The 13,810-nt window shown below is 47.2% G+C and overlaps 1 protein-coding gene across 5 annotated transcripts in view; it reads left to right on the forward strand.

The window, feature by feature from the left end:
* mylka (myosin, light chain kinase a) overlaps positions 1-13,740 on the forward strand; it is a 52,815-nt gene extending 39,075 nt beyond the window's left edge. For 4 of the 5 annotated variants that reach the window (XM_076746253.1, XM_076746254.1, XM_076746255.1 and 1 more), the window contains 16 exons: positions 2,413-2,460; positions 2,557-2,684; positions 3,365-3,521; positions 4,434-4,624; positions 4,743-4,851; positions 5,389-5,427; positions 5,638-5,728; positions 5,809-6,012; positions 7,114-7,331; positions 7,535-7,658; positions 7,908-8,060; positions 8,530-8,653; positions 9,430-9,520; positions 9,659-9,787; positions 10,006-10,118; positions 10,893-13,740. In XM_076746253.1, coding sequence (XP_076602368.1) covers positions 2,413-2,460; positions 2,557-2,684; positions 3,365-3,521; positions 4,434-4,624; positions 4,743-4,851; positions 5,389-5,427; positions 5,638-5,728; positions 5,809-6,012; positions 7,114-7,331; positions 7,535-7,658; positions 7,908-8,060; positions 8,530-8,653; positions 9,430-9,520; positions 9,659-9,787; positions 10,006-10,118; positions 10,893-11,024 — 2,051 coding nt within the window. In that variant the 3' untranslated portion in view covers positions 11,025-13,740. Of the gene's footprint in view, positions 1-1,965; positions 2,264-2,412; positions 2,461-2,556; positions 2,685-3,364; positions 3,522-4,433; positions 4,625-4,742; positions 4,852-5,388; positions 5,428-5,637; positions 5,729-5,808; positions 6,013-7,113; positions 7,332-7,534; positions 7,659-7,907; positions 8,061-8,529; positions 8,654-9,429; positions 9,521-9,658; positions 9,788-10,005; positions 10,119-10,892 lie in introns of those variants that run through there. The other variant, XM_076746257.1, reaches the window with a different exon arrangement.
* The last annotated feature ends 70 nt before the right edge of the window (positions 13,741-13,810 follow it).

Raw genomic sequence — 13,810 nt, forward strand, 5'->3', positions numbered from 1 at the left:
AGCGTTCAGTCACACGTTGCTGTAGCTGCTGGTCGCCTTCGAGCAGGACGCTGACTTCAGTCCACATTCAAGACGTGAAAGACAGACGCTCCAGAGTTTAACCCACGACTGGGCTGAGGCACAGTGAGTCCTCTGCAGATCTGAGCTGACAGCAGAGCGGAATGACTGCAGGGGGGTGATGGGGAGGTGGGAGGTGGGAGGAGGTGGGGGGAGGTGGGGGGGGGGAGTGTCCTGCTGTAAAACGCTTCAGAGCTCTTCGTGGCTCTTCTCCCACATTTCCATTTATGGCCTGGTTTCCCCGACTCTCCCTCCCCTCTCAGACTTCACACCACAGATTAAACCTCTACAACCGTCCAGCGAAGCAGCTCCTCTTCATCAGCTCCTCTTCATCAGCTCCTCTTCATCATGCTGTCTCTGTTGACTCCTGGTTGTCTTGAAATGGTTCCAGTGTTTTCAGGCAGATTTCCCCAGTCTTTCCCAAGCCGACCTGCAGGATCAGGATCAGGATCAAGATCAGGATCAGGATCAGGATCAGGATCAAGATCAGGATCAGGATCAGGATCAGGATAAGGATCAGGACTGATCCAGGTTGTGATGATGAATCTTCGTCATGCCCGATTCTTCCAATCTGGATTTCTTTTGAGGTCAAAGGTCATGAACAGTGGTAGAATAAGTAGCTTTGAAACAAAAACACAACAAATCCTCTTCAATCGTTTCATTAGTGCCGTAGTGTGTTCTGTGTGTGTGTGTGTGTGTGTGTGTGTGTGTGTGTGTGTCTGTGACCTGGTGTGACCTCAGGATCAGCTGACGTCTCTGCAGCTTCTGAAGCTCATTTTCTGTTCAGATGGATGAAAAATATTTGAGCTCATTCACTGAAACAAACAGCTGGAAGGTTCAACCAGAGATCAATCATCGATCTGATCGACCATCGGTCTGATCAATGAGCTCGATCATCAGTCTGATCGATGAGATCGACCATCGATCTCACTTCAGCGTCCTTTTCTTTGTGGTTTGACGGATGTGGGACGTCTTGGTGGTCGTGTCCTGAATGTGTTAGTTGAACCAGTCTCACGTCCTCAAACCGAGTCATGTGACTCAGGTCACCTGATATGTCTACACTGTGGTATTTGTACTTTTACTGCAGTAAAAGATCTGAGTACTTCTTCCACCACAAATGACACTCGTCTGAGATCAGAGCTAAGAACCAGCTGATGAAAATCCTCCTGTGAGTGACAGAGCAGAGAGCCAATCAGAGTGCAGCACTGACGTACTGAGTCACTGCGGGTCAGAGGACGAGGCAGTGCATTGTCTGTCAGGAGGAACAAATGTCAGGCTGTGTTTATGTCTGATGTCATCACTGTCTGTACCAATCAGGAACCAGGGACACGTTAAAGGTCAGAGGTCAGGGGTCTGTTGTTGTGTCAGTGCTGCCGTGGAGGTATTTTCAAAATGTTCAGCTGTCCTTGAATGTTGGCGGGCTGTCAGAGTCTTCATGCTAAGCTAAGCTAAGCTAAGCTAAGCTAAGCAGCTTCACGGGACAGACAATTACAATCAGTCATTTGGAGACGCTCTTATCCAAAGCAAATACAAGTCTGTGTGTGTGCATAATACTCAGAGTAAAGACGTACATCACGTCTGAGTACAGTACAAGTACCTCACATTTGTACTGAAGTACACACTGAAATAAATGTACAACAGTACGTATAACAACACCTCTGGATTCTTCAGTTTCTTCTTCTGCAGATGTCAGAACAAACAAAAACCTCCAGGAACTATTTCCTGCATCCTGAGGACTATTTTTAGAATGACCATATATGGTCGTTACAGACGGTCACATTCTTCTTCTGAGCCACGAAGAAGTGAAACACACTTCCTGTTTGCTTCAGACGCTGTCCACGTCCGTCCCAACAAGTTCTGTTAAAACACGTGTGTGTGTGCGTGCGTTTGTGTGCGTGTGTGTGTGTGTCTAACATGGTCTGACTCAGTGTGTCCCTCTGTGTTTGTCCTTGTTTGGATGAGTCCTCTGTAGATGTCCTCTCACCTGGAGGGGACGCTGTCCTGCAGCTCTCTGTCCTCCATCAGTCCAGGTCGAGCTTTGTTCTGGACCGGTGTCTCGTGAGTTCACCTCCTCAGTCACTTTAGGAATTAGACATGAGTGGACATCTGCAGCTGTGTCCCAGCAGACACATGGACGGCTGCTTCAGCAGCGTGGACGTCCTGACTTGTCCAGCTGAAGACGGGAGGACACGTCCAGAGACGATATGTAAATGTCTCCTCTGACAGCTTGAGGACTGTCCTCACCGGACTCAAATATGTCTGTTTGACGAACATGTCCTGTCACAGAAACGTGTTGTGTGTCCTACGTCCAACATGGCGGTTTGTCTCTGAGCGTCTGCTGTGTTTGTGTTTCAGGTGAAGCCAGAATAAAGAAACCGACCGCCAAGACTCCACCCAAACAAGGTGAGACACACCTGTTGGACTGTTCACGCTCACTGTGCGTGTGACTCGATCATCTGGTGGTTATTGATCGTTGATCGTTGATGTGTGTGCGTGCAGCTCTGCCTCCTCAGATCCTGCAGTTCCCAGAGGACATGAAGATCCTGGCTGGGGAGAAGGTGGAAATCCTCTGCAAGTTCTCCGGAGCTCCGCCCATCAACTGCACCTGGCTGAAGTTCAGGAAACCAGTGAGGCGCGCGCGCGCACACACACACACACACACACACACACACTGTGGTTATTGATGCTGTGATTGGCTGAACAGGAGAAGCAGAAAACAAAATGTCAGTCTGTGTTTTTGAAGTGAAGAAGTGATCGGTGGTGTGTGTTCTGACTCACTGGAACTGCAGTCTTCATGTGGATTTATTCAGTAAACTGGAGAAACTGTCTCCCTGTCTGCCTGTCTGTCTGTCTGTCTGTCTGTCTGTCTCTCTGTCTGCCTGTCTGTCTGTCTGTCTGTCTGCCTGTCTGTCTGTCTGTCTGTCTCTCTGTCTGTCTGTCTGTCTCTCTGTCTGTCTGTCTGTCTGTCTGTCTGTGTGTCCAGCTAAACTTGGTGAACATGGAAAACATTATACATGCTAAACATTAGCATGTTAGCAGGCTGATGTTTAGCATTTAGCTGTGTCTAGCCTTACAGAGCTGCTAGCATGACCGTAGACTGTTAGTCTGGTTTAGTCCAGCTTTAAACTACCATCAGGTCTCTGTGGTCTGATCAGGTATCTGTGGTCTGATCAGGTCTCTGTGGTCTGATCAGGTGAGACTTTAATAACATGATGTTTAAACTGTGGATCTCTTTCTGTTTGGACTGAAGCGCTCTTATATTGTGTCTTATGTATTTGTGTGTGTGTGTGTGTGTGTGTGTGGTCAGATCCAGGAGGGCTCAGCTGACATCTCCATACAAAGCTCTGACAGCAGCAGTAAACTCACCATCTCCAGCGGTCAGCAGGAGCACTGCGGCTGTTACACCATCGAGCTGAGGAACAGCTTCGGCCTCCGACAGGCCGCCCTCAACCTCACCATCGTCGGTAAGAAACATCTCAACATCTGGCTTCACTTCCTGATCATCCACGAGCAAAATGGCACGATACAAAGAGACGAAGGCTGAAGAAGAAGAAGAAGACAGATGGTCCTGTGTGTCCTCAGTCTGTGTGTGACAGCCAGACGCTGATGATGTGTCTGCAGGCTGAGCTCAGCTGCAGGCGGACGCCTTTTATGGCAACGCTGTGTGTGTGTGTGTGCGTGTGTGTGTGTGCGTGCGTGGGCGTGTCTGTGTGTGTAGCTATAAACAGTGCAGCTCAGGCAACATTTTTCTGTCCAGACCAGAGACCCAGAACCAGAACCAGAACCAGAACCAGGACCAGAACCAGAACCAGAACCTGATGCAGCTCATCCAGCTGTCACTCATTTGTTGTTACCATGGTGACAGCTTGCCTCTTTACCTGATTGCACACATGTAGGTAAAACTGTCTCTGTGACCTCAGCTGACCTTTGACCTGCTGGTATTGCGTGACTGTAGCCAGCAGTCAGCCTGTGCCCTTCAGCCATTGGCTGAGCTCACAAAGGTCAGTGTGTCTCAGGTCAGAGGTCAACAGTCTCTTGCGAGGTCATGTCTCGTCCACAGTCGTGTGAATGTGCTGTGGACAGCTCAGGTCTCCACAGACTCCACTGGACAAACAGATTTTCAGCTGTATTCCGGTTCAGGTCTCTGTTTAAAGGTGATGATGATGATGATGATGATGATGATGATGATAACTGATGTAAGTGTACAGTTATTTTCTTCATCTCTGTGGTGGAACATTTACGGACTCCATTCACACATCACATCCTCAGAGGATGAACCCTGCAGAACCCCCTGCAGCCTCCAGGGGTCAGAAATGTCTTTGTGCCCCTGAATGGCCTGAAGTCAGCAGCTTTCTCTCCGCTCCCTCCCTCCTCAGATAAACCCGACCCCCCAGCGAAGGTCCCCGCAGCCGTCGACATCCGGCGGTCCAGTCTGACTCTGTCGTGGTACGGTCCCACCTACGACGGAGGCAGCGCCGTGCAGTCCTACAACCTGGAGATCTGGGACTCTGTGGAGCAGCAGTGGAAACACCTGGTGTCCTGCAACAGCACCTCCTACAACGTACAGGTGACAGTCAATAACCAGCAGTGACACGACAGGTGGAGACGCCCCTCAGACCTTTTGTCTGAAGTTTGTCCTCAAACTAACTAAAAGATCTAAATGGAAAGCTTTTGTCCCTCTCTAGGACCTTCTTCCTGAACGTCAGTATAAGTTTCGTGTCCGGGCGGTGAACATCTACGGGGTCGGCGAGCCCAGTGCTGAATCTGAGCCCGTCACTGTCGGACTGGTGGACGGTGAGAAAACTAAAACTTCAGTCTTCTTTAACCTCCTTCATCCCTGTTGGACATGAGGCCACAGTCAGTGACCTCCATCGGTCCAGACCCTCGTTCGTCACAGTTCTGTTCCAGCTCAGTTTTGGTGGTCCAGGTTTTCTTTTGTTTTTTTCTGTATAATTCCAGCTTTGTGATCTCGAGAGGACTTGATGCTTCAGTCCTGTTCAGACCAGGACGGACTCGGCTTTGACCTTTGTTTTTAGGCCGTAGTGTTTGGACACCCTGAGCAGTCTGACCTTGATGTCTGTGTGTGTCCCGCTGTCCTTGCTGATGTTCTGGAGGTGGTTTATGGTCATCATCTGATCATCACGCGAGTTCTGGTGTGCTGTGGTTATCGGTGCAGAACAGGCTCCTGTGCACAGAGTCCGGTTCAGAACCGAACCGGCACTACGTCAACAACATGGAATTAAACCTGAATTAACGGCAGAGCTGAAGTGATGTGACTGAACTAAACTGACTAACTGAACTAATTCTGCTGCTGTTTGGTTCATCTGACAGAGAACCAGGAAGAGGGTGAGGCAGAGGAGGAGGATGAAGGTACTTCCTGTTTACATTCACTGACCTTAGCTGGTCGTCAGTTTACTCCATCAGCTGATTAATGTCCACACAGCATGAACACATCACACAACACAATGAGAGCTACACAACAACAACAACAACAACAACAACAACAACCTGACATGTAGTGACCACAAGCTCTGACCTCTGTGACCTCTGACCTCTGACCTCTGTGTTTCTCTGTGTCAGACTCAGAAAAGGTGCCAGAGTACAGAGACGTGACCATCAGAGCAGACGTGAAGGTGAAGGAGCTGTACGACGTGGAGGAGAGGCTGGGAACGTAAGGCTCCGCCCACTCACACCTCACCCACAATGCACCTCTGCTTCTGGACTAGACAGCGTGTTGTGTTTGTGTGACAGGGGGAAGTTCGGTCAGGTCTTCAAACTGGTGGAGAAGGCCACCAAGAAGGTTTGGGCGGGGAAGTTCATCAAGGCGTACTCAGCGAAGGAGAAGGAGAACGTCCGGCAGGAGATCGGCATCATGAACAGCCTCCATCACCCCAAACTGGTCCAGTGTGTGGACGCCTTCGAGGGCAAGTCCGACATCGTCATGGTCCTCGAGATGTACGTAAGCTTCGCTCTGACGCAGCAGGTTTCACGTGTTTTACTCTTGCAGAGCAGCAAACCAAACATGCTAGCGGGAACGTGCTAGCACACTTTAGCATCTTCCTGTTTACTCTGAGCAGTTTGATCTGCTGACATTAGCTCTCAGGATTGTTCATCATTTCGTTCAGTCAGAAACGCTCAGAGCTAGCTCGGCCGCTAACTCTCAACATTTCCTCAGATCCTCTTCTCTTCCTCTCTGACAGTTCAGGTTGGTTCCACTCTTGTGTCTCTGCCATCAATATAAAGCTTCAACCAGCAGCTGGTTAGCTTAGCTTAGCATAAAGACACCTCTAAAGCTAACTCGTTACTTCATTTGTTAGCTGTCAATAAAATCACAACCTGTGGTTTAAACAAATGAGACATAATGTGTGAAACAGTGATCTGCAGGTGGGTTTTATTCCCAGTCACACTAACTGTTCTGTGATCAGCCAGCTGCAGCCTGGAAGGCAGGAAGTCCGTCTGAAAACTGACTGAAGGTTTGGAAAGTCCACGACAACTAGAAAACATCAGAAACACTCACATCCACAATTCAATCACTTTTGATTGACAGGTTGTTAGCTAAAGCATGTTCACGTGTTTTATTGTTGAAATATGAACCTGCAGATGACACACACACACACACACACACACACACACACACACACACACACACACACGCTCTCGTCTGTTGGTTTCTGTGTTCTGACTCTGAGTAACAGTAAATATCTGCTCATGTGACGGAGAACAGGATGGAAGCTGTTTACATGCAGACTCTTATTTTGGTAGCGTTGCCCTCGTTTCCTCTCAGGTCAGATTTTTATCTGCAGCTTCATGACTGAGACAATCTGCAGGAAACCAGAGGAACTTAAAATATAACTTAAAATATAACTGAACTTAAATACAACTCAACTTAGGTATGGGACAGTATTTTGGATTGTTTGACAGCTGACAGATTGTTTTTGGGGATCAACGGGCGCTCAGGTGATACACCTGTGATTAATGGATAACTTGCTCAACTTGGAGGCTCCTTTTCTGTAATGCTATGAGTTGTCATAGCAACCCGATGTTTTGGCTGTGCAGGATCTCGGGCGGCGAGCTGTTTGAGCGGATCATCGATGAAGACTTTGAGCTGACAGAAAGGGAAGTGATCAAATACATGCTGCAGATCATCGACGGCGTCAGCTTCATCCACAAACAGGGCATCGTCCACCTGGACCTGAAACCAGAGAACATCATGTGCGTCAACAAAAACGGCAGCAAGATCAAACTCATCGACTTCGGCCTCGCCAGACGACTAGGTAACCGCCGCAGGAGGTGCCGCTTGTTAGCTTTTTAGAAAGCTAACGTGGTGACATTAGCATTTAGCTGAGAGCGGAGCTGAGCTTCAGTGCAGTGAAGTCAGAGACAGCGAGATGTCCTGAGACACCAACAGTCTTCCCCTGTTGTCCAATCAGTCGATCGATCGATTGATGGATTGATTCAGCTGTTTTCTCTCCGACAGAAAACGCAGGAACTCTGAAGGTTTTGTTTGGGACTCCAGAGTTTGTGGCTCCAGAAGTGATCAACTATGAAGCCATCAGTTATCCCACCGACATGTGGAGTATAGGAGTCATCTGCTACATACTGTGAGTCCGTTCACAGCCTCTGTGTTAGCATCGCTAAGCACACCTTCAGTTTAAACTGCTGTCAACTCAGCTAACCTCTGCTGTGTTTTAGCAAAGCTTAGCTTCATGTTGTTTTCCAGTTCTCTTTAGCTTCTTTTGCCCTATCTTCCGTTAGCTTAGCTTCATTTTGCTTAAATTTGTCCAGTTTTGCTCAGAATAGTTTCAGTTTCTTGAGTTTACTTTAGCTTTGTTGAATGATTGTCCTTTCAGGCTGAGCGGTCTGTCTCCTTTCATGGGTGACAACGACAATGAGACTCTGTCCAACGTCACCTCGGCCACCTGGGACTTTGAGGACGAGGCCTTTGATGAAATCTCTGACAACGCCAAAGACTTCATCACTAACTTGCTGAAGAAAGACATGAAGTAAGAAAACAGGAGCCTGCTCACTGGCCTCTGCTAGCAAGCATGCTAACTGGCATTTAGCAAGCCAGTTAGCTTAGGGCGCTAATATTATCACTAGCTAGCACTACAGCACTACATGTTTGCTTGCTAGCATGTTTTTGTTTTTTTTTTGCACTGTGTTTAGTTTTTATTTATTTATTTAACAACATCATGAAAAGAACAGTGTTACACTAAAATCATCTCAACACAACAAACATAAAACACCAACACACAGTCTCTTACTGTCCAGGCTAGCGCATTAGCAGTTAGCTTAGCTGCTGCAGTAGTATGCATAAAATATATAAATAAAGTAGCATAAAATGGAAATACTCAAGCAGCTCAGAGTCGTACTTTTACGATTTTAAATTTAAGAAAATGTACTTACTTACATTCTCCTGTGGTGTGTGTGTGTGTGTGTGTGTGTGTGTGTGTGTGTGTGTGTGTGTGTCAGGGCTCGGCTCACCTGTGCTCAGTGTTATGAACACAGCTGGCTGAAGCAGGACACCAACACCATGAAGGCCAAGAAGCTCTCCAAGGAGAGGATGAAGAAGTACATCCTGAGGAGGAAATGGCAGGTAAACAACAACAACAACAACATGAGGAGGACAGAAACATGACACCACATTTAAACACCATGACTCAGCAGAACAACATCACACCTTCAGAGAATGAGTGAAGGTCTGTGACATCAGGATTCTTCATCCCACTGTGTGAGATTTCTGCTGTTGGATCAGTCGAATTCAGGCTGAGTCCTGGTCTTTGGTTTCTAAGAACTACTTCATCACAGTGAGAGTGACGAGGATGAATCAGCACTGCACAGGTAACGAGGACGTAGTCCAACCACAGGGGAGTCCCTGAAGAGGCTGTGCCCAAACGCTGATGGACCATGAGAAGTGGTGTGACTGAGAAGAAGATCAGAATCGGGATCATCTCAGACCAACCGAAACTCCACCACGAGCACAGAGAAGTGGAGCGTTTGCAGCTGGCCGAGAATGAAACCAAGACCAGCAGGGGCCAGGTTCCTCAGACCTGCTGCACTGGAGACGGTGAAGGACATCTTAGTTGACGAAGACGACTCCCAAGAGGACGTGTCTGAGATACGATCAGCTGTTCCTCACCGTCCCTCTGAAACACCAGAAAATCACGTGACATAAATATTAAATGTTCTTATAAATCTGTTAATATATGACGAGTCAGATCATCCAAAGGTTCACTGGTTTTCAGTTCCAATGTGTGACCAATCACAGCACAGCACAGGAGACAGACAGGTCAAAGTCACGACACGATGAAAGGAAACGTGGCTTCAGTTAAGATAATAAACAGGAAGTGACCGTTTGTTCTCCTGCGGCAGAAAACGGGTCACGCCGTCCGAGCCATCGGCAGACTGTCGTCCATGGCGATGATGGCCGGAGTCAGCGCCAAGAAGGGCTCCCCCACCGAAGGTAAGACAGGAAGTGACCGTGTGTGTGTCCATAAGTGAATGTAGAACTTGTGGTTCACCTGTAGACATTTCAGTGGCTCTCAGGTGAGTCTCACCTGTCATGTTGTGTGTGTGCATGTGTGTGTGTGTGTGTGTTCAGAGGATAACCAGTTCCTGGAGTGTTTGGAGTACGAGCAGAAGACGGAATGTAAGCCGACTTTCAGCTCCGTCATCAAAGACGTGGAGGTGGTGGAGGGCAGCGCCGCTCGCTTCGACTGCAAGATCGAAGGTACGAGAAGTGATCGTCCTCATATTGATCGGGGGACAGTGACGTGATGTCAGATGATGTTCAGTCTGGCTGTTTTTGACGCCGACTCTCGTTAGCTTAACGTTAGCTTTCTGGCTCTCAGCTGAGCTAAAGATTCATCCTGTCAGCTTCTTTGAGACCATATTTTTGGTTTGAAGCGATGGACGGACTGATGGTGAATCTGGTCTTTGTGTCTCCAGGTTACCCCGATCCGGAGGTGGTGTGGTACAAAGATGAGCAACCCATCAAAGAGACCCGACACTTCCAGATCGACTACGATGAAGACGGGAACTGCAGCTTGGTCATTTCAGAGGTCAGAGGTCACCCGTTGTTGCTCAGGTTGAGCCTTTTTCATTCAGTCTGTAAAGACTCGATAAATAAACACAAGTCTCGATGACGTCCGTCTTCTCTGAGCTCTGAGGCTCCAGCAGAGACAGACAAAATCCACTAAGTCTGTCCTTTAGACCCTCAGAAACCCTGAAACAGTCCAACCGAAGGACCACCCCCACCCCCACATACCCTACACCCACTGCACCCACTGACTTCCTGAATACATACACCAATCAGCTGTTAGAAGACATTTTAGCAGGTTGTCCCGGCGGCTGTGGACATTGACAGAGATGAGTCCTTCAGGTCAGAAGAATGTCCTCACGTCTTCGTGTCCTTGTGCCCTCATATCCCCATGTTTTCATTTCATTTGATCAGTGGACTCTTGGAGCTCACCTTTGTAGCCAAGTATCCCAGAATGCATTTCAGACCAACCAGTGATGGTGGCAGAGATTTGCAGTGAGACCGGAAGCTGTCCTGTCCTGTCTGTCTGGTTTTATTTGGACGTATAGTCCAGTGAACGAGGCGGTGAGGTCTGCTCATTATCAGACGCACCTTTTTCTGAGAGGTCAGATTGTTTAGTCACCTCACTCAGGCACAGGTGTGTCGAGGCTCAGCAGGTGGTGTTAGCATGAACGCTGCTAGCTGATCGTGCTGCGTCCTCGAGAGTTCGAGGACACGAGTTGTTTTTTAATGTGAAGACGTCACACAGGAGACAAAGGTGTTACTGCCGATAGTAACCACGTCTTCGTACCTGCAGGTGTCGGGCGACGACGATGCGAAGTACACGGTGAAGGCAGTCAACAGTCTGGGGGAGGCGACCTGCACCGCCGAGCTGCTGGTGGAGGTGATGGCTGGAGAAGAAGAGGAGGAGGAGGAGGAGGAGGAATAGAGCAGCATTGGTCTGGACTCCCACAGGAGGAGGAGGTGCTCCTCTTCTGCCTGTCAGCCCTGAGCAGGAGAAACGTACCCGGCAGTATCAGGTTGTGTTGTTGTTATTGGAGGAGCAGGTGGGCGGAGTTTGTAACCAACATGTGATGAGCAAAAACCCAAATTTAGAAAACCCACAGTCCACCTCCACCCGCCAAAAACAGGACTTCATTCAAAACATTACAACTGTGCGCTAAACCCCACCCACATGAAACCTGTTGAGAACAGAAGCCCCGCCCCTCTCAGCTCAGACTCTTCTCATTGGTCGGTTTCCTCTTGCTGTTCTTTTCTGCCCATTCTTAGAAAACATTAAAATAACATCTGACGTCTTGACCACGAGTGGCGCCATGGAGCCATTTTGATCATATACACACACACATACATGTTTCTATAAACATACACACACATCAGCTGGTTGACGACTATCGACTGTTGGCGAGCAAACACTGACCTGAAACATTAAAAGTGATCTTTTCGTTCAGGCGTTAACAGTTACCAGCTGTCAGAGAAGTGATGGGGCAGCTGAACGCTGTCGAAAAACAAACGTCAGGTAAGATTTAATCTGAGAATGAGGCTCAAAGCTGGACAGGAAAGACCTTCATGAAGAGTTCAACTCTAATATTAATGAAATGTGAACGTTCGTCTTCATCAGTGGTATAATAAACAACATTCAGCTTCCCACTGCAAAGGCTCATGGGAGATGTAGTTGTTGCTGCTGGGCGTGGGACTTCAGCTCTCTGTATAACTGAACCATGAAAACTGTACTGAAGGTGTACCAGACCTGCTCCCTGTGGCAGTCCAGGTGAGGAAGAAGACGGTACGGAGGAAGCAGTGAAGAGGCAGAATGATGAGGACACAGATAAACAGCTTTATATTCACAGTTTGGGCACCTAACTATAAAGTGGTTTGCTGTGATAAGAGATAAAAAGCTGGAGGAAGCTAAATACTGAATCGTGTTAGCGCTGCAGCTAACGGTGTGATGAAGACGAAAGGCATGAAAATGATCCAGATTTTACTGATAAACTTCACTTTGACTCAGATAGACCGCTAACGTTTGTTAGCCAACATCACCCTCACTAATGTTAGCTCAGTGCTAGCAAACGCTAGCACTCGACAGCACCGCGTAGGGACCAGTTCACTTCACCACAGGTGGTTTCTGGGTAATCAAGTCTTCCAAACGGTTTCATGTCTTTACCGCTTCGAGCTGCTGAAAAGCAGAAAATCCAAACATCTGAAAGTTTAAGTGACCCGACTGTGTCAGTGTCAGGCTCAGAGCGAGTGAGTGATGGTGATGATGATGATGATGTAACACGTGTTGTAGTTTATAACCAGCTGATCCCCGTTTGCTTTTGACGTGTTCGGCCCAGAAACGCTGAATGCGTCGGTTTGGCTCTTTTCTGTCTGAGCACTTTTCTTTCTGTCTTGTTTGTATTTTTGACTTTTTGACAGCTGAGATCACCTCAGCCTCGCGTCGTTAGCGTCGTAAGCGTGGTTAGCGTGGTTAGCCTTAAAGCTACATGGTGAACTTTTCAGTCTGCGTGATTAAACGTTTTGTACCAAACATTCGTCATTGATCGTGAACTGGGAGGACATTCAGAGATGTTATGAAAATCAGGACATCAAATATCAGTTTATGGACATCAATCATTTATATTACATGTTTCTAAGAATTCACCCTCATTATGACTTCTCATTGGATAAAAGGTTCGTCATCTTATTTCTTAACTGTCTCAGAATTATGAGATGTTTCACTCTTCTCATAATTAGATTTTCTGTCTCAATTAGGAGATTAAATCTGGTAATTATGACTCAGCAGCTCATAGTTGCAGAAGCAGATTTTGTTTTATGAAATCTTTTTTAAAATAAAACAGATCTGTATGTTGTCATTACGAGATGGAAATACCTCAAAACTACATAACTACGAGACGCAGGTCTAGTAGTTTCGTGGGTTTCGTAATTATGAGACACTTTGTCATAAACTACAGATCTGATCTCTTTTCAAGACCTTTTCTTTACGAAATTGAACCTCAAAATTAAGAATCAAAAGATAAATCTGAAGAAGAGCGTCCCTGAACGCCTCACCCAGTTTTCTGAGCCGAGGTGAAAATCTCGCCCACAGGCGTCGACCTCGGCGAGTCCGCTCAGTCGTCTCTGCTGCGCTAACGTGTTCGCGCCGACGTCGAAGTCGTACCTTTGAACTTGATGTTTTGTTTTTTTGTCACATTCCAGCAGTTTGTTTGTGCTTTAAAACATTTATTTCAAGGCTTCGACGAGCTTCAACCAAAACCAAAGAAACTTGTTGCAGAATTCACGGTGTGTGTTTGCGTGTGATCATCTGCATTTCGCCTTCTTCTTGTTTCAACCTTCAAGTTGTTTGTTGTTGTTTGTTTTTAAGAATGTTGTATTTTTAGACTTATTTAATGCACAGATTCATAATTCTAATATTATCATTGAGCATCCGTCTTCTTCATCTGTCACATTTATTAATGCCCCCCCATACTAAGCCAAGCAGTGGACTCACTCCTAGACTGATTTGTTTTTGTATTAGATGTATGTAGATTATGTTTCTTGAATTTTTATAAATATATATATGAGTTTGATGAGCTGCAGATGACATGTATGAGAACACTACGACTGTAGTTACTCACAGAAACCAAATAAACTGATCACGAACCAAAGAGCTGCTGTCTGTCGTGTGTGATGTTCGCAGACCACAAACAGACTTTACGGACTTTACTCAGGAGCTTG

The sequence above is a fragment of the Chaetodon auriga genome, chromosome 13 (genome assembly GCF_051107435.1).
Source record: "Chaetodon auriga isolate fChaAug3 chromosome 13, fChaAug3.hap1, whole genome shotgun sequence".
NCBI lineage: Eukaryota > Metazoa > Chordata > Actinopteri > Chaetodontiformes > Chaetodontidae > Chaetodon > Chaetodon auriga.